The sequence below is a fragment of the Pseudonaja textilis genome, chromosome 3 (assembly GCF_049901715.1).
Source record: "Pseudonaja textilis isolate UNSWEBS1 chromosome 3, rPseTex1.2, whole genome shotgun sequence".
In the NCBI taxonomy this organism is placed as follows: Eukaryota; Metazoa; Chordata; class Lepidosauria; order Squamata; family Elapidae; genus Pseudonaja; species Pseudonaja textilis.
The window spans coordinates 81,919,078-81,944,735 of NC_141992.1; the positions used below are offsets into that span (position 1 = coordinate 81,919,078).

Genomic DNA, 25,658 nt, shown 5'->3' on the forward strand with positions numbered 1-25,658 from the left:
TGGACTGATTCAAGGTCACTCCCATTTATTCTGCATGTAGACTTCAGTGAAATTAATCTTACCATCAAATGGATAGATAGCTTTACAATGTCCTATAGCCGGCAAGGGATCGTCATCTTCAAACTCGTCATCAAATTCATTATGGGGGCCATGCTGCTGAGGTGGGCTTCGAACTTCTTGATTGGCATCATCTGTGTAGCTCCCCTCCGGACTAAAATGTAATAGATAACAGAAAGCACCTTTGCATTTCTCTAACCAAATTCTCATAGGTTTTTCATCAGTTAAAAAGAATCTCAAAACATGTTCAGATTTTATTGCAAATCATGAACCTTTGTGAAGTAAACGTAAACCCATCCTATATATGGACCTGTATACTGCCCAAAAGAGAAAGAGGGTTGAGAAAATATGTAGAGACCCCTCACATCCTGGACATAATCAATTTCAACTTCTCCCCTCTGGATGCTGCTATAGGGCATTGCGTGCCAAAACTATTAAAGTTTTGCCATCCCTCTGCAGAACACCTAATTCCCACAACACTGTATAATTTCTCATCTTTCCTCTCATCTTTCCTACTGTTTTCTATTAGTTTCTTATGATTTATCAATTGTTTATTATGATCTATGAACTATTACTTGCTGTTCATATGTACGCTGTGAGCTTATACACCCGAAACAAATTCCTTGTGTGTCCAATTGCACTTGGCCTAAATAAAGAATTATATCATTCTATCTATAAAATGTGACTGAAAAATGCAGGCAGAGGACAGAATATACAATGGCTTTTAAAAGCAAAAGCGCTTTGATACCATCTGTCCAGCATATGAAAATACAGAGCAATAATACTGGTGCTTTAAATGCACTCAAGTCTACTGGAATAAAATCCTGTCTCTCGTTACATCTTCAGACTCTCTTCCACCACACATGGTTTTAACAGTAGGGGAAAAACAACAACCATATATACCCTTGTTTAAAATTTCAAAGTGAAACCATCCATCATTTTTAATCCCTGCTTTACTTAAAATAGAAAGTGAAACAAGTTGTTTATCTAAAAAGTTCTTTTTTTAATTTCCACAGACTGCCCAAAAAGAGGAGAATATGTAGGAGTTTTTAAGCCTGCTTTGCCTCTATAAACAACCCTTAACTCACAGTTTCAATTTTGTTACACTTCAACTGCAATGTAATATAATGAAGAGAAGCATATTTATTCCTTAGCAGTAGCCAAGGATATAAAACCGATTGATGAATGCTACAGCTTTTCTATGGGAAAAGGAGAACTATATGAAGTTGGTTAAATCATTTGAAGTATAATGCTGAAGGGCATTTTTGCAGGTGGAACCTTCGCATTCCTCTGGTTTTGTGAACACTTGTTATGAACACACACATACCACTCTTTCTAAATATTATTTTTTGTCTATTCAAATACATGAATGTTTCATTTTAAACAGTTAAAGCAATTTATAATACTGTATATGAAAGAAGTCAATCCACTAAAAATGCAATCACATTATCAAAAAAATTACTGAAGTTTAAAATGTCTAAATATACATACCAGCACATAACAGAAAAGATGTTAAAAGAGAGGGGTGGGGCAGGGGGGAGAAGCTGATAAACATTGGAAGCTGGAGGTATTTCCTTTAACAACCAGAAAGTTCAATAAAACTGGAACAACGTGAATAAAACGTCTTGTAGCATGAAGATTTAATGCAAAGCTTTTTCGAGATGACGACATACAAAAAAATCTTGTGAAAAAAAGTCTGTTTGTTTCTTTACACACACACACACACACAGTTTATACATTTTAGTAAAATGTCAGGATTCTCATTCTCCCTTATCAAAGGACTGGATGAGAAGCCAGATCTTCAGGGGAAAGAGCATCTGAATTTGAGGGAGAACCTTATTCTGCTACAGAGAAGGCAGACTTCTTGCACACCTGTGCAAAGAGGTGCTTTGCAATCCAAGGAACACATTTGGCGCACCTCTCCTCCAATAATTAAGTTAGCTGTACTTTCTAAGTATGTCTGGCTTTTCTTGGTTGTTATTCTATGTCAGAAGAGAGGTTGTTTTATATATTGTATGGTTCTTGCTATTGCAAAGTGACACTTTCAGAGGATTTGCTCTGCTCTATATTTTAGGTATATAAATCATAATTACTAGATTTACTTGTTTTAGAAACCTAGCTTTATAATCGACTGGTAGGTCAGGAAAAAAAATAGAGTGTAATATAGTGACCTCTCTCTTCCTTGGGTTACGAGATGGTTGATGTCACTGCTGTGCCTTCGGTCTCCTCTTGTTGCTACTTTACCTTCAACTTCAGAAAGCCATGCCTGAAGAGAGAGAGAAACCCGTTACCTGTGCCAGAATGAAATATAAAAATTCTGCTCGGGGGATGCTTCTGGAACCCATAAGCTATATTTCTTGTATGTATGTATGCACTTTTAGATGTTTTACAGGTGTTTTTTTAAAAAACAAAACAAAACAAAACAAGGGACACTGGCCTACTGCAGTCCAAAATGACAGCCTCCAACATAATCTTTATGGTTCCAGTTATCCACTTAGTTCCATTTGGGCATTAAAGACTTACTCGTAGGCAAGTAATTATTTGGAAATATTTTTTCCTGTCCAGGAGAAAACAGATAAATATAACTAGGGAGTAATAGGGGAAAAAAATGCCAAGGAACATTTAAAAAGCAGTAAAGGGAGATAGAGAATTGAGGAGTGCTTGGCCTGTCTTGTGGATACACAAGCATGTATGTATAGTCAAAGGAAACAAAAACTTGGTCCAAAATCAATTCTATGTTCAGTTGTCCATGAAACCACCACTTACGAACTCTATAAATATCCAGACACAGTTAAATTCATCACAGTTTGAAATGCCATTGTGACCGTCTTTACCAAACTGTTTACCAAACTTCCAATTTCATTTAAGAATTAAGCTGACCCAATATAAATTCCCTAAAGTGTATTATTTTCAACTGGGGCAGATTTAAATAAATAATATAATTAAACTATATCTACCAAAACATTTTTTCTAACTGAAGTATTTCCAAATATTCTATTAAGTACAGAAAATTTACAGACTCCTTGATTCAGTATAAAGGTCCCTGCAGATTTTACTCCGCTAGTTGTTGCTGACTACAGGGGGCAGTGCTCATCTGTTTCAAAGCCACTGAGCCAGTACTGTCTGAAGATATTTCTGCAGTCATGTGGCCAGCATGATGTCTCGCAGCACTGTTATCTTCCTACTGAAGTGGCATTTATCTAATTGTATTTTGTATGCTTTCAAACTGCTAGGTTGGCAGGAGCTGGGGCAAGGACAGTTCACCCTGTCTCATGGCAGAAGGGGGGGACTTGATGCCGCTAGCTTGGGGTAGCCAGCAGGGGATGGTCTTCTCACCACCACCAACTCTCCTCTGCCAACTTGGTGCCGCCATTTCTTTGCAGGACATCCCAACACTTGAAAATCCCTGCAGGGATAACTTGCTGTGGGCGCTGGATGGAGAGTTGGACAAGCGAACAGTCTGTCAGAAGATGGCCGTAGGTTGGCTCTGATCTGAACGCCGAACTGCCTGCTTGGCTGCAGCAGGAATGGGGTGGAGAGGCAACGGCAGGCAGGGGTTTCCTATTTTGACACCCCCTGCCATTGCCTCTGAGTCTTGGGCTGCACTGCTCTACAAGGCTCTGCCATTTTTTTCCTTAAGTGCTGCAACTTTTGCCCCCTAAAGTGGCTTTAATGAGCTCGAACTCAGGTCTCGAATCTTTCCAGCTGACAAGCCCAGCTTTTTAACTGCTGAGCCACCACGCTGCCAGGCTTTGAATATTTTTAGGTATCCTGCTGGCAAAACCATCCACATAATTATCATCAATTATTGTTGCTGCATTCAATGGAATATTAGACCTAGCTGGGAAAGACATGAAGGCTGTTGCAAATGGGCTGAAATGCTGCAGTAAATATGACTTTGCCTGCTTTGACTTGAATGACTCTTTGGAACTTGGGAGAATATCTTGGTTAAGAGACTGAAAATTGTACTAATCCTAGTCTTAAAAACTATCCAGTGAGCAGATTTTTACCTCATTCTTGTGGATTTCCATTCGCAGACGGTCCATGTTGTTCATAGTTTCCATTAATTTTGGCTGAAGACTTCCTGGATCACCCATTTGTGGATTTTTCTCATATACATCTTTCATTTTGATGAGGGCATCTCTATAGAAAAATGCAATTGTCAGGAGTTCATCCAATGATGTTCAACAGCCTACCTCTCATCCCTTTGGGAGGAAGAGAACTGAGTGTATATCAAAGGCAGAGGAACTATGAACTGGCTACCAAGAGCCATGGTGGTGCAGTGGTTAGACGGCTGTACTGCAAGGCTAACTCACTGCTCACTCCAGGAGTTCAATTCTGAGCAGCTCAAGGTTAACGGAGCCTTCCATCCTTCTGAGGTCAGTAAAAAGAGGACCCAGATTGTTGGGGGCAATATGCTGACTTTGTAAGCTGCTTACAGAGGGTTGTAAAGCACTGTAAAGTGATATAAAAGTCTAAGTGCTAGTGCTACTTATCTGTATTTGTGATTCTTCCATTTATTTTAATCTGTGAATTGACAGAAATAGGTTGGGTCTTCCAGTGCTTCACAGATTTTGGCGGGAAGCTGTCCCCTTTGTATATCACAACTGCTCTTTTATGTGGTGCATAGCATCTGCTAACTTCTTCAATACTCAGAAACAAAAGTTGCATTCAATCCTAACAGAACCAAACATATATAGACTAAAATATCTGAATTTATAGATAGAAAAACCACAGCTGGCTTCAGTTTTTTTATTTGTACATATGGGTATACCTATGTGGTAAAACCAAGTTTATTTGGTAAGAAGCAAAATCTTGGATTTTTTTTTTCTGAGTTTGCTATGGGTCAAATAATATATTTTAAAATATTTCAGTTATCATCCGAAGATGATAAGCATAGAATTCTTTTATAATAAGATTTTATTTTATATAAAGGTTAGCTCCTCTCTTAACAGTTCTTTCCTGGAACTATAGTAGTGAATGAAATTATATTTTGTCTCATTTACTCAGACAAATGTTGGATTATAAACAATTTAAATTATATCTAACAATAACATTGTATGAACAGATAATAGAGGTCATGAACTGTTCCCTCAGAGCCACACTGACACTTATTACCATTTTCACAAGGATTATTCATACAGTAGTTGTCGATTTATGAGGATTAGGAATTACAATGGCCTCAGAATAGGTATTTTATGGCTTGTAAATCACTTCTGGCCACTGTAAAATGTGCTCCCCTCCCCCATTTACAATCAACTGTGGCATCCTAGTCAATGACCACATTTTGTTTCCAGCAAAAAATACCCATTAGGAAGGGTTTGCTTAATGACTGCACCATTAGCTTAGTGGTGTGTGATTTGCTAAATAACCATTGCAAAAAAAAAAAAAGTCAGGAAAATAAGTCTGGTCACCCAGGTGCCTTGACTTACGACTTCAATAACTTGGAACACTGGATTTCCGGTCCAATTTTGATTGTAAATCAAGGAATACCTGTATTTTTTCTTCTAGATACTAATTATCTCATTTTTCTTTCCCTATGTTTACACCCTATAATTGTCAACTTCCTGTCACTACTATTATCTTCATTCTTGCCATGTTTCTTTAAATATTTAGATGCTGGATATCAATTCATTCCTTCTTTGCATTCTGTTCAAACAATAAACTCCCATTTCATCACAACCAGAGGAAGATAACTGTTCACAAAATGAAAGATGAGAGTTTATTCCTTTTGGGGAATAAAAGTTGAGCTTTAGTGCTACACAATGGTGGACTGATAGCATTCAAAGTCCATAAACGTGAATCACACAGATCGCAACTGAAGAACCAAAATTCCAAATGCTTAGGAGGATTTATGATAAATCAAATCAAAGAGATGTTTGAAGTGAGCGAGTTTCAAATTCCTAGGTACAGCAAAATAAAATCAGCATCAAGAGTCAGAATAACGTAAATACTTTTGATCATTCTCTTTCTGCAATTCTCTGTTAAGCTCATCAATCCTCTGCTGAAGTTTTTTCCGCCTTTGTTCTGGTGGCAAGTGACTGAAATCTTCTTGGGAAGGACCCTAAAACCAAAGAAAATACAACACTTAGAAATGGCAGCTTTCCCACTGATACTTCTGTTGGTAGTAAACCCAATAGTACTTCTTTGCTGAATAATACAGTTGAATGAAAGAGTTTTGTGCCCACTTCAATAATGCTGCAAACTATGGGTCTAGACAATATGTATACCTAATACTGAATTTGGTATCTTAATGATGTACTCTTCTTTACTATTCCAAAGTGACAATCAAACAATCTGCAAATGGATGTAGTGGATTACTGTGTTTTTCCCAATGTGCTTAGAATATAACAATATTCTTCCTTATTATAAACAACAGAACAAAATGAGCTTAAGTTATAGAAAAGGAAATGGAATTAAAATATTAGTAAGAGAATTGGAGTGCATCTTCTTGCAACTTTGGAAATTATTTGAAGGATAAAAAAATCTCCAGAAATGGTATAGATTTATTAAATCTACAGTATTTGCTGTAGCAGCATCCAAAAAGGCTAAGATAGAATACATAAGTTGGTTTTTCTTCAAATCATGTTTTTCCATTTTCTAAAAAGATTTCTCTAAAAAGACATAAACCTCGCACCATTATAATTAGCAACAGTAAACTGGAAGCCAATCTCAGGAATGCATATTCCTCTTCCAAAATGAAGATATATTTCAGCTTTAATTGTGGTTAAGCAGTAAATTTGTGCTAATATCAACATAAGTAGTTGGATATTTTACTCAGATTTCAAATATTAATTTAGCATAGGAATACTTGTATATGTTGGGAGTTTTTTAAACTGTGATTATAGTGTAAGGAATATAGTGTAGTATTATGCCAACAAGGTTTCCCTTTATTATTTTACTATAATCAAACTAATATTTGCAAAGCTGGTCAGCACAAGTGAATGCAGTAGCAGTATACAGTAAGGATATATCTATTTTGGTTGTTTAACTCTTAGGTCTTCATAAACACATTTACCTGAGATAAAGGTCCTTCTTTAGCCCAAAAGAGATTTCTTATGAAAAAAAAAAAGCTATTAATGAGCTTGGAAGTAGCCAACTTCAAATTTCACTGAAACACATTGACATCTTCTCCAACAGGGAAGATCACATGTCAAAGTTTAGATCAAAATTGATCTAGAACAGAAGCACCTCAAATCTGGAAACCAACAACCCCTTCTTTTTAGCCTCTATTTCTTGTTTAGATCATGATAACAAATTTATTTCATAATTCACTCCATTTTCTGGAAAGCTTGATTTGGGAATAGTTACATCATACCCCTAAATCAAATTACCTGGCATGAGTGCAGACTGAATTTAAACAGAAACCTTTTTTCATAACCTACAAAAAGTTCCCTTCCAAATCCTCCTAATATATTGAAGAGAATACAAGCAATTTCTGTCACATTCAACACTGGGAGCATAATTAGCAAATCCCAAGATATAAACAAGCTGTTACAAAGAAAAGATTCACAAATCCACCTACTTACACATGTGATTAACAATTTAATAAATTAACTATAGTACTCACTGGTTAATTACAAGCCAAAGAGGAACTTACAAGCCTTTATTTTAATGGTTTACCATCTGTTTAGAGAAGCTAAACAAGGCAGCTAAATCCACTTTTCTACATAATTTTCTACTAATTTTTCTAGACCAATAGTTTTACTACAAGTATTTTTCAAGAGAGACTATCTAGTGAAGTTCCTAAATACAATATGGTAAAACATAATGATTTCATATCATCTTACATTCTATTTTTATAATTCAACTGATGTTAGTGGTGTTCTTATGCCACTTAAGAAAAACAGATTTTCTTGGGAACTTTCTACACTTAATTTTTCTATTCTTAGATATGGTATAAAACACAGGAATCACTACCATGCACAAAAAATATCCCATAAGACCTCGAGTAGCCAAGTTCCAAAAAAATTGAAAGAGATCAGGGACTGAAAAATCCAGGAATTCTTACAAGAATGTTGCCTTCAAAAACGATTTCAGATAACTGCCTTCAGTATAATAAGCAACATTTATTTCTAGCTTTTTCCACCGTATCTATCACTTCTACTGATTCTGTGTAATTTTCTGTCAAATAATTAGTATCATTGTCAGAAATATCTGCAGGGATGTGTCCCTACAGCATCGAACTGCGTGCCCTGTCTTTTTTGCGTGTATATTGTGATGTTGCACATATCCAAAAGGGACAGAGCTTGCAGCAAAACATTAGTTTCCTTCTTTTGACAAAAGCAGAAGGAGGCTACAGATTTCTCCTTATTTATGGAAATTAAGTTACATGCTTTATCAATTGTAAAGATAGCCAAAATTATATTTACATCTTCCTTTTTATTCTATTAGTCAATTTTTTTCAGCACTTTTTTATATTCAACAGTAGAAATGTTTCGTTTTCCACTACTTCCATAATAGCATTCTACATCAATAGTAGAATTATCTTGATATATTGCAATGTTGTTTTAAATTATTATTATTTAATTCAAATGATATAAGTAGAACATTCACTGAAAATGGGTATTAGTATGTTTTTTTTAACCAAACTTGAATACAACATGCCTAGTATATGAAACTGCACTGGAAAACATTGTAAGGATTTTTTTTTCTGATTTAAGTCAATTTTGCAAAAATTTTCTAACTGTATGTTAATGAAAAGGACAATGGATTATTTTATCACAATGTACCAACTTTACATTACTTCCAAAGAATGGATGAACTACTATGTAATATAAGACCCCTTAGGCAAAGTTAGTTTTTTTCTTTTTTTTCCCTAAATGCTCCTATATTGTTTGTCTATTATCTCCAAAAACTGCAGAGCACCTCTGGAAGATATACAAAGACCCTGTTTATTCTGGAATTGGATGCAGAAATAGGACATCACCCACAAATAATTGTAAATATTCAGTCATTCAAACAGAATAATTCTATAACACAAAAGGCCAAATTCATATATAATGTATGTAATTTGTATAACAGAGCTCAAGTAAGCTGTACGTAAAATTATTTTCATTTCATAATGACAATGCATAAACACATCCTACTTTAAGAAGAATTATAGATAAAATTATCCATATTGGATCTGTAATACAATCTATAAAGTAGCAGGAAATTGTTTACATCAAGTGCAAACGAACTATGAGACAAAATGACAAACAAAAGTATGCACAAATCTGACTAACTGACTCAGAACTATGAAATGGATAGGCTATTGCATGCTACTGTTACGAATTACAGCAGACAAATCAGCACACACGCCTTACCGTCTTCATCGACCACTGACCAGTTTAGTTGGAAACAGAAAGAAACAGGAAATTATTTGCATACTTCCAACCAGTGTTTAGGAAGATTTCTGAATGTAAAATACCCATCCAAAACTAGCTAATCTGGCATACATTATTCAGAAGTAACTCCCACTGAGTACACTGGAATTTGCTATCAAATATATGTAATACTAGATCCTTATTATGAAATATTCTATTTTTATGCTCATTTTAATTATCATCTAAATATCATCTAAAGCAGGGCCCCCCCAACCCTTTGGGCACCAGGGACCAGTTTCCGCTGAACGGAATGGGCAAGCTGCCTCCATCCCATGGATGAACTTTGCTTGTTTGCATGGCCTGGTTGCTGGTATGCCGCGGACCAGTGCTGATCACATGGACCGGAGGTTGGGGACCCCTGATCTGAAGTACTGCAATAAATATACATGGAGGATGCAGGGAGTCAGGGTTTGAAACAAAAGAAACAGCCCAACAGTTCAGAAGTACACAATAACATTGCTATTTTACTATTTCTACCAAAAAGAGCACATGGGAACGCTATATAATGCAGAAGCATTTGACAATAGCAATGATCTTAAGTTTAGAGTCAAAATCTATAGTATACTCTTATTTAATTTAGAAAAAAAATGCCAATATTTAAATAAAGCTCCCCAAATTCGTATACTTCTCCAGGCTTTTTTAGCTTCGTTTATCAACATGGGAAAACAGTGAAAACAAATCATTCAAGTGTTTTCCTCTGTTTTTGATATGTTCAGCTGTCAATAGATGGTTAAAGCTATGTGTAGAACTGCTTAAGTCCATGCCTTTTTACCCAGGAAAAAAAGACTATTTGAATTATTCTGTTTGTCATAATAGTTATGGGATTTCTTGATTATTTTCAAAGTTTAAAATTATAATCAAAGGGTGATGATATATGAATTGTTGGGTTTTTAAATGTTTAGTCACTTTGTCCAATATAGGAAATGCTATTTCAAGTCAGAATGTTGATTATAAATTAATAATACAGAATTCAGAATAACAGAGTTGGAAGGGGGCTTGAAGGTCTTCTAGTCCAACCGGCTGCTCAAGCAGGAACCTCTATAGTCTATACCAGGGGTGACAACACAAGGCCCACAGGCCGGATGCAGCCCACAATGTGGTTAGATCCGGCCCAAGGGGCTATAGTGGAAAATGTAAGGGGCCAGCCTGCATGGCTTCGGCCCAGTCTACCCAATGTGAAGAGGAAACATCGGGCCAGCATGGCTTCGGCCCTGCCTATCCAATGCAAAGAGGAAATATGCCAGCAGTTTGAGGAGTGCCATCAAGCTGGCTGTGCCCACTCAGTTGGCTATGCCCCCACCCCACCCCTCCCAAGGTCAACCACTGCCCTGATGCATCCCTCAATGAAATTGAGTTTGACACCCCTGGTCTAAATGATTTCAGAAAAATGGCTGTCTGATCTGTTCTTTAAAACTTCCACTGTTGGAGCATTCACAACTTTTGGAGGCAAGTTGTTCCACTGATTAATTGTTCTAACTGTTCGGAAATTTTTCTTTAGTTCTAAGTTGTTTTTCTCCTTGATGAGTTTTCACCCATTGCTTTTTGTCTTGCCTTCAGATGCTTTGGAGAATAGGTTGACTCTCCTCTTATTTAGATATTAGATATTGCTTATTTGTGCCTTTGGCATGAACTAACCTCTCCTCAGCTATGATATGAAACTGTATATATTTCCTTTTTTTATAAAACACAAAATCATTACCATTTCCCAATCAGTACAGGAGATTAGATGTTAGATTCTGCCCCCATAGTGAAAGCCAATAAAGAGATTGTCCCTTTTACTTTCAATAGTGAAACAGGCAGCATATGAAATTAATAAATAAATATAAATACTCAAGATTAATGTTGCATCTGGAGAACTCTGATACTATTTAATTCAATTTTATTAAATTTGGCATCTATCATTTTTTCAAATAGGAGTTAAATTCATAAATCTTCTCAACAGAGCCACCATGATTAATAGTTAAGAGAAAGGAGAGAATGTAGACTGTGATTTTTAATGATTTACAAACTTATTAAAGATATGTTTCTCTTACTGGAATAATTATTATGCTAAGAGCATTTTTTCTCAGAATGCTGGATACAGCTGTGATTACAAAGATGCTATATAAGAAGCAGATGTAATGTGAGAGCAGAATCTAGCTAAGTTTCAGAGATATTAAGGAAGCCTAAGAAATTTTTTATCATCTCTAACTTCCTTAATTCCAACTCTTGCCAAATTTGCTTTTTCTATCCTTATAAAATCTAAGTTACCTTAAAAACCTAAGCGTGCAAGAATAACAAAATTATAATACAAAGATATGTTTTTAATGAAGTCTAATCTATATAATTTGTTCTAAATGAATGATCAAGCTTTTTTTTGTTCAAAATTTGCATTTTTTTAGGATAAAGAGCAAGAATTATAGATTAAAACCAGATGCTGAATGGAAAAATGACTACATCATTGTGTTCTAATTTAAGACAAGGAAATTATAAGAAACCCATAGCCAAAAGAGAAAAAAAGACCAAACCGACTCACTACAATGGAGAAACTATCTAATAATTAACTAGAACTATGATATCTTTGGACTCTGAACTGCTTCTGTCAAGACCAACATGCCCAACTATAATAAGTATATAGTGTTACAATCAATTGTGATTCCTCTGTACATGTGTATGTATGGGTGGGGTGGGGGTGGGGGATTCACTAAATTTCTGGTTATCCAGACTCAGTATTAGACTCCTACATATAGGAAAGAATGTTTTTCAGAGTAAATTATCTAATGCTAGTTCATTTGTCATGGAAAAATAAATGTCGGTTGGAGATTACTTCTTCCTTAGAACAAACTCCATTTGCAGAATCTGTCAGTATAAATTAGTAAGAGCGCTTCCTGAACTGCACTCTTAATAGTAATCCATAAAATGACTGAACAAACATGTCCCAAAAATAACAGTAAATTAGCCACTAGAGTGAAGAACACTGCATTTAAATATTACTTAAATATGTATTATACACTAAAATGAAGAGTTGTGTGTTTTGTGTGTGTGTGTGTCTGTATGTGTGTATGTGTACAATTAAAGTGCAGACAGATTTTTTTTTTTTTAAAAAATGAAAATGTTTCCCGGAAGCTAACATTTTAAGATATCCCATTACAATCAATAATCTGAAAAATTAAAAAGCATGCTAATACCCAAGGTGGCATAAAATGGGTTCATTATACAAGATCCATAGCATACTTGGAAATATATACACTGATCATGAACCAGAGTCAGTTCGTGAGTTGTCAAGGCTAAATTCAAAATAACCCTAGAGTGCAATAACAAGGAGGCCAATATACACGTAGTCCTCCGCTACAAATGAGCCCAAAATTTATGTTGCTAAGTGAGACAATTGTTAAGTGAGTTTTGCCCATTTTACAATCTTTGTTGCCACAGTTGTTAAGTGAATCACTGCAGTTGTTAAGTTAGTACAGTTATTAAGTGAACCTGGCTTCCCCATTGACTTTGCTTGTCAGAAGATTGCAAAGGATGTTCACGTAATCCCCAGGACACAGCCAGCAACTGTCACAAATATGAACCAGTTGTCAAGCATCCCAACTGTGATCATGTGACCATGGGAACACTGCAAGAGTTGTAAGTGTGAAAAACAGTCATGTCACTTTTTTCAGTGATGTAACTCCAAGCAGTCACTAAATGAACTGTTAAGTCGAGGATTACCCGTAATTCTGAATTTCTGTCTGATCACTTTATAATAACAAGTATTGGAAGAGAGGCACCTGATAGAAACAAATCTTTCTGACTAGACCACGTCTTGGGAAGCTCATAGTGAAATATTGGATTGACTGTTCATGTATGGAAAAAGTCAGCGGTGCAAAGCAAAAAATATTGGAGTTCAATCATAAAGGACTGGTCTCTACTAAAATGCAAAATTAGCCTGTAGAGAAACTATATTTGGATGACGTTTTTCTTAGTAGCAATTAAGAAAGCAAAGATCTTGGAACAGATACAATAGCCTTGCCTAAACTTCCTAGAGCTGTGGTGGCAAACCTATGGCACTCATGCCGGAAGTGGCACACAGAGCCATCTCTGCCGGCACACAATCCGTCGCCCCAGATCAGGTCCACTGCGTATGTGCGTTCGCCTCCCACCAGGCAGCTGATTGTCGGGTATCTGCCGCGCATACACAGAGGTGCAGGTCGTGCGCGGGGGTGTGGTGTGTCGTGCGTGCATTGCATTATTAGCACGTGACAACAAACAGATTAGCCATCACTGTCCTAGAGAATGGTCCAAGGGGAAATATGTCATCAGATATGCCAGGTAGAGCTTCTTGGAAAAAGGTTGGAATAAAAGAATTACAAAATAAATACCTGTCTTTCCTCATAATTATTTATTATAAACATCTGCATTAAGTATGGGTAGCTGTCAGAATGACTTTTTAAAATCCTTCAGAAACACTAGGCCTCCTTTGTCAGAAAAGTCAGCAAACAAGATAGAAATCGGCCTTTCTTTTCTTTTCTTTTTACAATTATCTCACTTCTCTTTCCTTACCAACACTTTCTAGTTCCCAATGCTATATTAATATTAATGCCTATATTAAGTACACGCAGGAAACAATGAGAACATGCACTCAGCATCTTCTTTGTAATAATACCACCAGAGTCAGCTATTTCTAATGTTAACATTCATTGTGGAGCTAAGCAAAGCTATTTCACAACATGGAATTAAGCAACATGGTTGTTGATTGCACCACTGCCGGTAGAAAACTTATGATGGTGGAAGGTACTACAAAAGCCACATAGAAGCACACCATAGCGCCATCATGCACCTAACAGAACTCATAGAACTTACCCCTCTTTTGAGGCTTTTGAAAGAAGGCATTCTGGGCTTCCCTGTCTTTATTTCATTCATGCAATAATGGATTTGTTCAATGGAGAATATGGGATACTGGGAACCATTAGAAGTACTGGATGTGTATAAACTAGTAGGGGTAAGGGGTGGGGACTGTGGCTGATATAGAAAGAAAGGAAGAGATAAGGCAAACATTCAAAGTGGTGAAAATTCTGTCTTCTCCTTTCAATACAGAAACAAATGATGGGTTGGATCCAGAGTAACAAAGGAACAGAATTCTGCAAACCGAATGCTCCCACAACTGGATAGAAGGGGAGATTTTAACCAAATACTTCTGAAACCCATAGTAACTATTCTTTCATAAATAAAGATTGATGGGCTTTAAAAATAATATGAAAGGTGGAACTGGAGGTGGACAGAGGGAACAGGTGAAAACAATCTTCTTTCACATTACATAGCCTCCATTGCACAATTCATTCACTTTAGAGAATGGGAAAAAAAATTCGTCCATTTCAGTACACTGGATCTGGATCCAAGCCCATAACATTTTATATTTTCATCATTATAATTAGTAGCATCAGAATGTAACATCATAACACTTATATCACAATAAAAATAACGGATAGTTTTCAGGCATCACAAAGCTCTTGCTTTAAACTACTAAAATAATAAATGCACCAAGTTGGGGTTACAAGAATTTCAAAATCACAGTGAAAGTTACCCTTTTGGACTAACTCAAAAATACATCAATAAACTTCAGTCACAAAAGGAAATACATATGATAGACACTCACATTTTATTTATATAGGTGGTATATTACATTTGCTTCTTGCTATGAAACAATGAAATTAAAACCTTATTTTATCCCAAATTTGGATAGCCATTTTAATGATACATGAAACCAGTGGCTTCAAATATTAAGAGCTACACCATGTAGTTAGAAATTACAATTGCATTCGTTCAACTAAAGCAGGTGTGTCCAACCTTTTAGCTTGCCTCGACTGCAATGAGTGAAGAGGAATTGTCTTGGGCGCCATATAAATACATAACATGGTAAATGTATATAAATGCACATAATAATGATAAAATTATACAATATTGTAGGCTGCATTACTAGCTGCCCAGGACCAAAAGCAGCTCACAGCTTGGACACAGCTGATCTAAAAGTATTAAAATTTTCTGCACAAATTTCCCATACAATCCACCACAATTCAATGAAAAAAATAAAACATGTTTACGTTCATTGCTTGTCCCAATGCCAACAATATCTACAATTATAGGCTCAACTTAATTAGACTTAATTAAAACTTAATTAGACTTAATATTGCTAGTTTTTCATACTTCAAAAGGAATTAATTTCCATTTGAACCTTCAGGTTACCTGCTTCTCAACAGTATTCACTTTTGCCCAAGTTTTAGCTTATAAACATGAAGCCATCCTCAACAAAGCTTCACCAGGATGAACAAAGCTTAAATAAACTATTCTCCCAATTGTACTACATTTATCATGTAAGTTAAAAATCTTAAACTGATTGTGCTTATTAATCTCTCTCCAGTCCACCAGAGCACTTCGATTTCAACAAGTACATGGATAGCAAAATATTGCATGCTGTAACAGTTTGGCCAAGCCACTGTCTGGTATACACAATAATTTGGGACTCAGCTGCTGGAATTCCATAGTTGAATTATGTAGGGATGAGAGATCATAATAGTAGTTATCCTCTGGAACATACTAGAACCCAGTTTCTAAAATGAACAGTTTTGCCCCTACAATCAGTCAATAATAATCAATCTGATTATTCTGTTGAAAAAGGCAACATTTAATCACTGAATTACAATCTTGAATGTGCAATCGTGGGACACATTTTTTATTTTATTTTTACCTTTGGTTTCTTTCCAAAGAGCCAGAGTTTTCCTTTAGCCTTGCCCACAGTGGTTTTTGCATCGATTTTCATTCCTTCCTGTTTTGGGGTACTGATCGTTCCATCAGAAACAGTCCTATAAATGTGTTGACTGTAATCTTCAAATGGAAAATCTCCAGGAGGTTCAAAGCCAGACTTAAAGGAGTCTATTACAATTTGAGAATCCTTTGTGAGAGAAATATACACAGTTAATTGGCTTAAATATTGCATTTAACTAATATTACACTTAAAGACTACCAATCAGCCCTTCAAGGTACTCGAGATCAGGAAACCAAAATCACGAATACTTTTATTGCTCAGGTTACAGCAACAGAAACTTGCAAGTCTGAAAGTGCCCCACACCCCCAAAAAACTTTATGTTCTGGAGAACTAGGAAGGAACAATTCTGAGATGATTCCTCAAAACACATTTCTGGTTTGGATTCAGATTTTGTTTAACTGACCACTGTCTAAGTTGCAGCTCTTCCTCCTGTCTCTTCTGCCCATTTTATACTACCAAAACTTAATGTAAATTAGTTTACAATGTTATTTTTCAGGGTCTCTGTTTTGAATGGTAAGCATTTATTGTAGAGAAAACAAAAGCTGCAGGTATCCTGTATTTCCTTTTCTTTTATCATTACATCAAAATTGGAACTGTTACATAGAATCTATCCAAGAAATAAATTGATTCCCAAGATACAGACAGTTTCATTTTCATCAAGTACTGAACACAAGAAATTCCATTTGGAATAAAATGGGCTTTAAGAACAGGCAGGAAGCAGTTTCTTAGCATCTTATCACATTCGAAGCCATTCGAAGAACAAATACAGAATACCGAATCAGGGATGCCAAATATTGCAGCTCCAGTCTTAACAGGTTTCTTGTAATATGTGTTTGCATCTCTTGAATATCAATCTATTGTAATTTTGACATAGGGTAATATACACATTAATCATAAGGCTAAGCTATTGCTTGTAATGTACATTTACATACACAAATGTAAAAAAACCCCTGAAATTAACATAAAATCTTGCACTGGTTGAGAGGCATTGGTTATCAGGCCCAATTGCTAACAACATTCTTAAGGAAATTATAAGCGTACACTTAAAATCAAGTTCTACACAATTAAAAATTATGCATTGGTAGGTACCTAGTTTTAATATTCTCCTTTTGGGATATGTAAAACTATTAGATTGGAGTTCTTTTCAAACAGGCAATATTAAATAGCCAAGATCTAAGAGACATAACAATGAAACATGCTATATTTCTATAATGATCTATATCAGATGTGCAAATCTAAAACCATACCAGTAAGACTGGCTGCCCTCTCTCCCTTCCCCCCCCCCAAGAGGGAGGAAGATATTGTTGCTGCCTGCCATTTTATTTAGACAAAGTTATCTCATGCAATTCTAATTCTCTGGCATACGTTATTGTCCAATGCAATTTAGGTGTTAACTGTGGAAAATTATTTTTCCTACTGTTTACAATCATCATATTTGTGAATTGTCACTAACTAAGGTAGTCACTAACTGAGGACTGGCTGCAATATGATGAGTTCCACTTTCTGCTGCTTCTTAGATCAACAAAAATGTTAGGAAAAGAGAGAGGAAAGCTATTAATTTCATGGGAAAAAACATATGGAATTGCCTGTATTTTGCTTTATGGGACCTAAAATGCGTAAACTTGACCAGAGTAGGCTACAATCTATAAGATTAGATTTACTTCCATAGCAATGTGCTTAATACTAGCACTGAATTATGCAGAACAAATTAAACTTACCCTGCGGTCATCAACTGATTTGGCTGCAGCAATCATCCCTTCTAAACATTTTGAAACTATTGGAATAACTTTCCTCTCAGAATCTGCAAATCCTTTATAACATTCACTAAGTTTGATGGTTCGTCGTTCATCCATTTCTTGAAGGTGCTAAGTAATAAAGAAGAGACTGAACATCTTTATAGTAACATTCCAAATAGAATGGAACATTGTCCTCACTGTAATTATCATATGTACAATTTGTGGTGTTTTAACTAAGCTTTAGGGAACTAGATATATTAAATAATACCAAATGTGTTATTAGTGGATCAGTAGTTCACTAAACTTTGCTCATTTCTACAAATGGTATTCACATTTCTAAAATGAACACAAGTACTCAGCTAACGCCTTCTAAAATCAATCAGAATTGGCAAGTATTAACCACAGTTTATAAATAAAACTCATGATTTGTATTCCACATGCAACCTAAGACTGTGATAATAAAAATAAGAAAGAACAACTTAAAGACTAAGACTTTTATTATACAATAAACTCAGATACCATAAAACTGTATGTAAGTAGTTAAGTCTTTTGCTGGTTTCTAAAACATTTTCAAATCTTACAAATAACACAAAGGTGGATGGGCATTCTTCACTTTTAGAATTATACCCTATATTTAAAACTACATAATAATTTTATAATTTATAAAATAAATTATATAGACTTAAATGAACAGAATCTAGAAAAATAAATGGTAAATTGTAGAAATGTACCTTCTCTCTCTTCAATGACCAAATTCAATTCATCAACTTACCTTGTATATTTGAGGAATGACAATATAGAAATGCTTGTGCTGTTCACCATTAAAATTTTGGAGCTGTGCAGCATATTCATTTTTATTTTCATCAGCCATATGTGTACGTAGGTTTAGTTGCTGCTTTGCCTAAAAATGGGGACAGATCAATAACAGTTTAAAATTATTTTTAAAAGAAATTATTACTTAGCAGCATGCTCATTATTTTTCCCAGTGACATCTTAATGTCCAATATATCCTCTCATTAACACTTGTAAGTTATGAATAGAAATTGTTTTTCAACTATAAAGTCAATCCCTATTAAAAAAAAAAGCTTTTGATTTTAACTGATAAGTCAGTTGCTTCAAATTATTCCACTGTTTTGGTGCTATATACTTTCAACAAATGCATTTACAAAGGAAACTAAACAGGAAAGGCTACCTTACAAGAGCATTTGCAGCCAAGCCAAAATGTCACTAAAATCTCCCAATCTCTCCATCTCTCCCCTTCTCCGCCTCCCTCCCTCCCTCTCTCTCTCTCTCTCTCTCACACACACACACATACACACACACACACACACACACGACAAAGACAAATCTTGCTCCCATTGCAATGCAAGTACGAAAAGAGCATTATTGATGAATAATTTATTAAGTGGTCAGCCCTATCCGTCTGCAGGAGCTTATGCTGACTTACCAAGGAAACATCCTTGCACAAATCTACAACTTTTAAGAGAAAATAGTCACAAAAATATTAATTTTGTGTCTGTCTGTGAATAAATACAAAAAAGGGAGAAATCCCACCAATGCACGTATATTCCTACAACAGAAGCTGACTCCTGTTGTAATGAGTTTAGTTTTCTTTGAGAATAAAGAATTAATAAATTATGGTATTAAAATCACTAACTGTAAATCTAATGAGAAACACAGTTCATCAATGTATAAAAACAAACATTACAGATATATCACAAGAGGCAAAAAACTTAGATAAAAATAGCAAATGCTTAAGACCTTTTATTTAAAATACTGTTCTTAAAAACGCTGCACTCTTACTTATGGCTTTTATTCAATTACAATAAAATATTATATACAAGACTATATGAGTAAATAAGATACTACATATAGTTTCTTAACATTATTCATCAATTAATATTTTAAAATGTTTATATAGAATGTTACCCATAGTGTTTTTTTATTTAAAATAAAATTAAAGATTAAAAAAATAGTTAAGTAAGGAAGTTTCAGGGACATGATTAAGCAATGGTCTGCTGTGAAATTGTGAAACAGCAAACTGATTTAAATAAATATTCAAAAGACTAATTGTGACTTTCAGTCTTCATTTGGAATATTTGCCCAAGTCACATTTTATTGCTTTGGATTTATAAGCACAATCTGCAGCTCAATCCATGAGAAAACAAGAAAGCTCAAGATTGGCTCGAGCACAGGACTATAAAAGTTGCATTTTAAAATGTGTTGCGCGTGACATTTCACAGAAGGTCCAGTCATGTGTGTGGAAACTTCTCTTTCAAATGTGAAACAGGCTGTTTTAAGCATTCACAGCAGTTTTACCAACAAAATGGGACATTTCATGAAATTTTGCAATCAGAACATTTCAGAACCATAATTTTCAAACCATATTTGAAAAATAAAAATCAAAATATATGATGGCTGAAACTTTGCTAATTCAACACACTTTGATATCCACATTAGATGGCCCAAATAGTTCATTATTTCAATAAATACCAGCAACATTACAAATACAGCCATGTGAACTATTATTTTCCAATAAATCTTCCAATCTTACTTTTTCAACATCTGCTTTAGTGGCATTGGTATCATTGTCCAGTCTCTCATAACATTGCTGTGCCTTTTCTGCTTCTTTGCACTCTCTTTCGAATTTCTTTTTGCTCTACAATGCAATGACATAGTTACAAATCAATACAACCAATCACCATGCTGCACTACTCCCAGAATTATAATTCACATCCATACGCTTTTGATGAAAATGGAACATATTCTGCACACATTTTCTTTTAACCTTTTGCCATTTCATTTTGTAATTGTTTAATTCTTTGATTTTAAAACTTCCCACATCCTCTATCCTCTCTATCATGCATTTGTCCAATGCTAGAAATAAAATAACTTTAAGATTAGCAACTATTTAAAATTGCATGTCCACATTATTTTAGGAAGCTCTTATTCAGTTGCTAGTTATTGATTCCCCTAAGATGCAAATATAGGTTAAGAACAATAATTTAACCCTGAATAATCTGCCTCTTATGCGTGAACAGCATTGTAGCTGGTTCCATATATAAAAGTATTTGCTTTTTCCATGTCTGAAAAAACATCCTCAATACATCACAGAAATTACATCATTACAAGGACTTATAACATGAGGTTAACAAGAGTAATACACACACGCACAAACACTAATTAAGAATACATGAACTAGTCTGAACAGCTTAATAGTATTTTCATTCTTGAAAACTCATATATAGCATAGAAATGTCATGCATCTTAAATAGACTATATCATTAGTGATAGAGATTATTAACAGAATTTTTATGGAGTAGTTTGATTAGTAGAGAACAGCTCTGTATAAATATTAGGCTCACCATTATCATTACTTGCCTCTTTCACAACACATTCTTTTAGAAAGACGTGGGACAAGAATAGTGAAAATGATTTGATAGAATGGAATGAAAATTGGACCATATAACTTGGGAATATGAAGATACAGGCCACAGAAATTGACAATTTATATATTGACTTTTAAAGACTTAAATAATAATAAGAAATTTTGCATTTCTTGCAACCCAATGCATACCACTCTGAAACTATCCCACTAAATTCAATTACTCTTATTTAGGGAAGTGAACATACAGGACTGCAGCCTTAGTTACACTTAAGCTAGTATTTTTTTTTTGCCTGAAATAGTTCTTTATTTAACATTATGTAACTCCATCAACTCCCCTTTAATTTTACTACTTAAAATTAAGCTTAAGGTAACTCTCTGAAGAGTATCAATTAACAGGGGAAGATATGATTCCCAAGACTTAAATAAAAGTAAACCTCTAGTCTATCAAAAAATTTCTGCTTAAGAACCCCAAGGTTAGGCAGTATTTCAATATATTTTAAGAAGCTGAAATATAGTCTGTAAATCTATCAAAGTCATATTCCTGCAGATATTAGTGACTGAGGAATTAGCAGTGTAATGATCTAACAAACATAATAATCCATTTTGGCTATTGAACAATGAAAGCACTGTGATGGCTCAGTGATAACTAAGGTCATTCATTATGTCTTCAGTCTGGCATTAGTCATCCATAAAACTATGCAACCTTAAGGAAACCAGAAAAGGAATAAAAGAAAACTCACATTGTCCATTTGTTTCCAACACATGTCAAGATACTGTTGTGCTTTTCGACCCTCTTGAAGGTGCTGGAACATAATAAACAAGATGTTTTCTAAACCCCATGTTACTTTTAAAACTGTTCAGCTTAATCTCACATAATGATATATATCAATCAAAAGGCAAAACAATGCTAAACAAGAATGTAAATCACAACAGAAGCACCATCATTTTAACATTACTAATATGCATTCATCCACTGTTTTCTTTCTTTCAAAGATGTAAAAATGCTATCTAGCATTTAAGTTAGCATTTTTACATTTTTAACTTAAATTATCTTCAATAATTCAAGAGATGCAATGGAAGGAACTACAATTCGTGTAATTATGTGGATTATATAGCTGCATGGATTCCTTGAGCACTGATATCAGGTTTTACTGCTACATTCTCTATAGCTAGAAAAAAAAACTTCTCTTAAGTCTATATTAACAGCATCTTTGTATTTCCAAAAATGTAATATTTCTAACCGTCATCAAATAAAAAACTAGCTGAGGACTTAGAAAACAATTAAGGCTATGACCAGAAGCTTGTTTTACAGATCAGCTCCACTGAGGGAAACTGAGGGTGAGAGGTGGGGACGGAGGGAGGGAGAGACAGAGAGATAATACAGATATTTTAATAAAATACAAATCAGAAAACAAAAAACATTTAAATGGACTATACTTTGGAATCTTATAGAAAGTATATTTCTGCTGCATTCCTGCAACAGAATAATGCAGGACTACATGAAGATCTATATACAAGCTGGCCAAGCAGAAGAGATATCTAATTTTTGTTGCTGTTTTTGGATAAAACAAATAATTAAATTGTCCTGACATTCACAGATAATTCGGCAAAACAGTAACTTGGATCTCCCCCCGCCCCATTCTTTACCAGTTTCCTTTCTGTTTTGAGTTCGTGGGAATATCTCATCAGTTCTCCATATACTCTATGTCCCAATTCTTCTGCTACTACTTCACGCTGTCCTGCGTAGTCATTTAATTCATTAAGAATATTATAAAAGGCTATACATGAGGTAAACCTGGCAGAATACAGGAAATAAACAAAAAAGATACTCCATTATTAATGAGGGTGTATAACTGCTTTTCTTTAACAAAACAAAAAGTAAACGAATGTTATCAGTATCTAGCATGGTGTGAAGACCTTAAAAAAATGAACCTCAAAGAAAAAGGCAAAAGAGAAAAGCCAAAGCCACTTCTCCTTAAGAGAAACTTGTAAGATCAGCAGGATCATACAGGGAGGGAGAAAATAAAGAATATCATCCAAAAGCCCCGCAAAACAGAAGCATTTACTAAGGTGTGAAATGAATAACTGGTTTTAGGTATAAATTTAAAATTATGAGGAAAAACTAAACTAGATGCAGAAATGAGTTGCTTCATCTGGAAAATGGGACATATCATTCATATGTATCCTGTGAATGAAAGTGTTTGCTACATTGTGAAGTGTTGGACACTCGGATTAGGTCAAATATGCTATTCTGACATTAATGTTGGGAGGTTTAGAACTGAACAGAAAAGAATGGAGAAAAATGTATGGAAGGGAAGAACAAAGACATCACTTCTTAAAAAGAGACCTCATAAACTTATGCTTTTTTCAAGTCATCACATCTTGAATGTACCAGAATTTAGAAGTCACATTAATCCAGATATCTTTACTTTATTATAAAATAATATTGATTTTATATAATTACCACCTATGAAAAATGTACTTGGCTTAAACATTTAAATCCCAACCACCCTGACAATCGGATTAGACCAAGATCCATCCATATGTATTTCATATTCGTATTACCTGGGCTCTTCGTCTTTGGATGAACGTTTAGGACAGTATTTCTTCACCAGATTTCTGTGAAGAGTGAGAAAGAAACAGATGGGCTTTAAAAAAAGAGCAAGGTGAGTTTAATAATCCACCCCAGTCAGAAAAATAAGACAACTAGTTGCCAGCATTAGTTATCTATATTTGCATACATTGTTTACATTATGTAAACTACATTGTTTAAAATAAATTATATAAAAAAATAAAAATTATTCCACTGTTGAGTAATTACAGGTAGTCCTCATTTGTTCAATGACAGTTCAAAGGTACAAAGTTATGGCCATCGCACCTCTCCAAGATCACATAAATACGGTTTGGGCACTTGGCAAATGGCTCACAATTACAAAAGTACACAATTGCAGAGTCCCAGTCACATGAATGCCATTTGCAACCACGCACTGGCCCAGGACATAGTTTCAGTGGCCTAAGCAAACAATTCTGGATTCTCGTCTCTTCCCATGTTGTAATCACATGATGTCCTCACTTAATGACCCACGTGGTCTTTGTTTAATTTACAGCAACAAGGTCTGCTACTGTTAGGCAATGTGGTCAAATATCACATCACGTTTTACAAACACTCTGCTTAGCAAGGACTACCTATATTAGATCAAAACCAATCTGTCATATTTTCTTTCCGTGTAAGGGTCACAATGCTAAAATGAAGCCAAAAGAAAAAGTAGAATTTTCTATGCACAGACTGACAAATTAGTTTATAATTACAAATTCGGCAGCATTTTTACCATATTTTCCCAGGCATGCATGGTAAATACATGGCTTTTTTTCCCAGCCAAAACAAGCGATTTTTCCAGAAGACGGTGAAGAATAGCAAGAGCAAAAGACTGACACTAAAAAAATACAGCAGAAATTCCAAAGATTCCAGTGGCCTCAAGTAACCAAACTGCTCATAAATATCCCCACAAAGGAATAATGGTATATATTTCACATTTCACAGCAGGAAATCTATTTCATTTCCTCAAGTGATATACTAAGAACATAAAATAAATCATTCTTCCTTGGACTAAATTCAAATTTAACCCTGCTCTAGTTTTTAGATATAAGAAAATTACTTGGCACTTAAATACTACAATATTCACACATCATCAGTAAAGCAAAAGAAAGTGGGAAAGTTAGCAGAGGGGGTTTAATGAATTATTCAAAATTAAGAAACACTGATGACAATAAGAAACTTTTCTCACAAAGGGCAACCATGGAAGGATGCCTGATATAAATGGTTAACAGATGTTGAACACATTCTACATACTGTAAAAGGCCATGGGAAAATGTTGATGAACATTTTCCATCTATGCCTTTAAGACATATATGGGTGAGCACAACTTTGCTATATATTGACTTTGTTAATGCCTGGGAGAGTCTTGTATAATATTAAACACATGTCAAAAAATTCTTAGATCAATGTGGAATTCATGGACTTCTTTCACAGGAGCTTTTAATGGAGAACTGCCTCAGATAACTCACCCACATTTTATAGAATACTTTTAAGATATCATTCATTTATCATAATCTTTTCCATACTGTTGCTTTTGGCACCACTGTTTTGAGGATAGTAGAACAATATAACTCAGGATTTCCCAGACTGTGACCTATACTTCCCTTGGAGAGGTGCAGACAGTCCAGTGGTAGTGTGAAGAATCTTTTAGCTTTATTGTTAAAATAAATTCACCTTTCCCAAAGTTTATTTATTTTGTTTTCATTGAGAATAGAATAGAATAGAATAG

The 25,658-nt window shown here is 34.9% G+C and overlaps 1 protein-coding gene across 5 annotated transcripts in view; it reads right to left on the reverse strand.

Moving 5' to 3' along the window:
- Positions 1-25,658, reverse strand: part of FNBP1L (formin binding protein 1 like) — a 68,083-nt gene that overhangs the window by 4,342 nt on the left and 38,083 nt on the right. For 2 of the 5 annotated variants that reach the window (XM_087930220.1, XM_026700368.2), the window contains exons 3-15: positions 23,899-23,952; positions 22,981-23,128; positions 22,074-22,136; positions 20,500-20,604; positions 18,718-18,846; positions 17,928-18,074; positions 16,132-16,335; positions 14,250-14,408; positions 9,366-9,380; positions 6,012-6,121; positions 4,068-4,200; positions 2,229-2,323; positions 63-211 (exon numbers count right to left, since the gene is read on the reverse strand). In XM_087930220.1, the coding sequence (XP_087786346.1) occupies positions 63-211; positions 2,229-2,323; positions 4,068-4,200; positions 6,012-6,121; positions 9,366-9,380; positions 14,250-14,408; positions 16,132-16,335; positions 17,928-18,074; positions 18,718-18,846; positions 20,500-20,604; positions 22,074-22,136; positions 22,981-23,128; positions 23,899-23,952 (1,511 nt within the window). The remainder of the gene's footprint in view (positions 1-62; positions 212-2,228; positions 2,324-4,067; positions 4,201-6,011; positions 6,122-9,365; positions 9,381-14,249; positions 14,409-16,131; positions 16,336-17,927; positions 18,075-18,717; positions 18,847-20,499; positions 20,605-22,073; positions 22,137-22,980; positions 23,129-23,898; positions 23,953-25,658) is intronic. The other 3 variants (XM_026700366.2, XM_026700365.2, XM_087930221.1) reach the window with 2 other exon arrangements.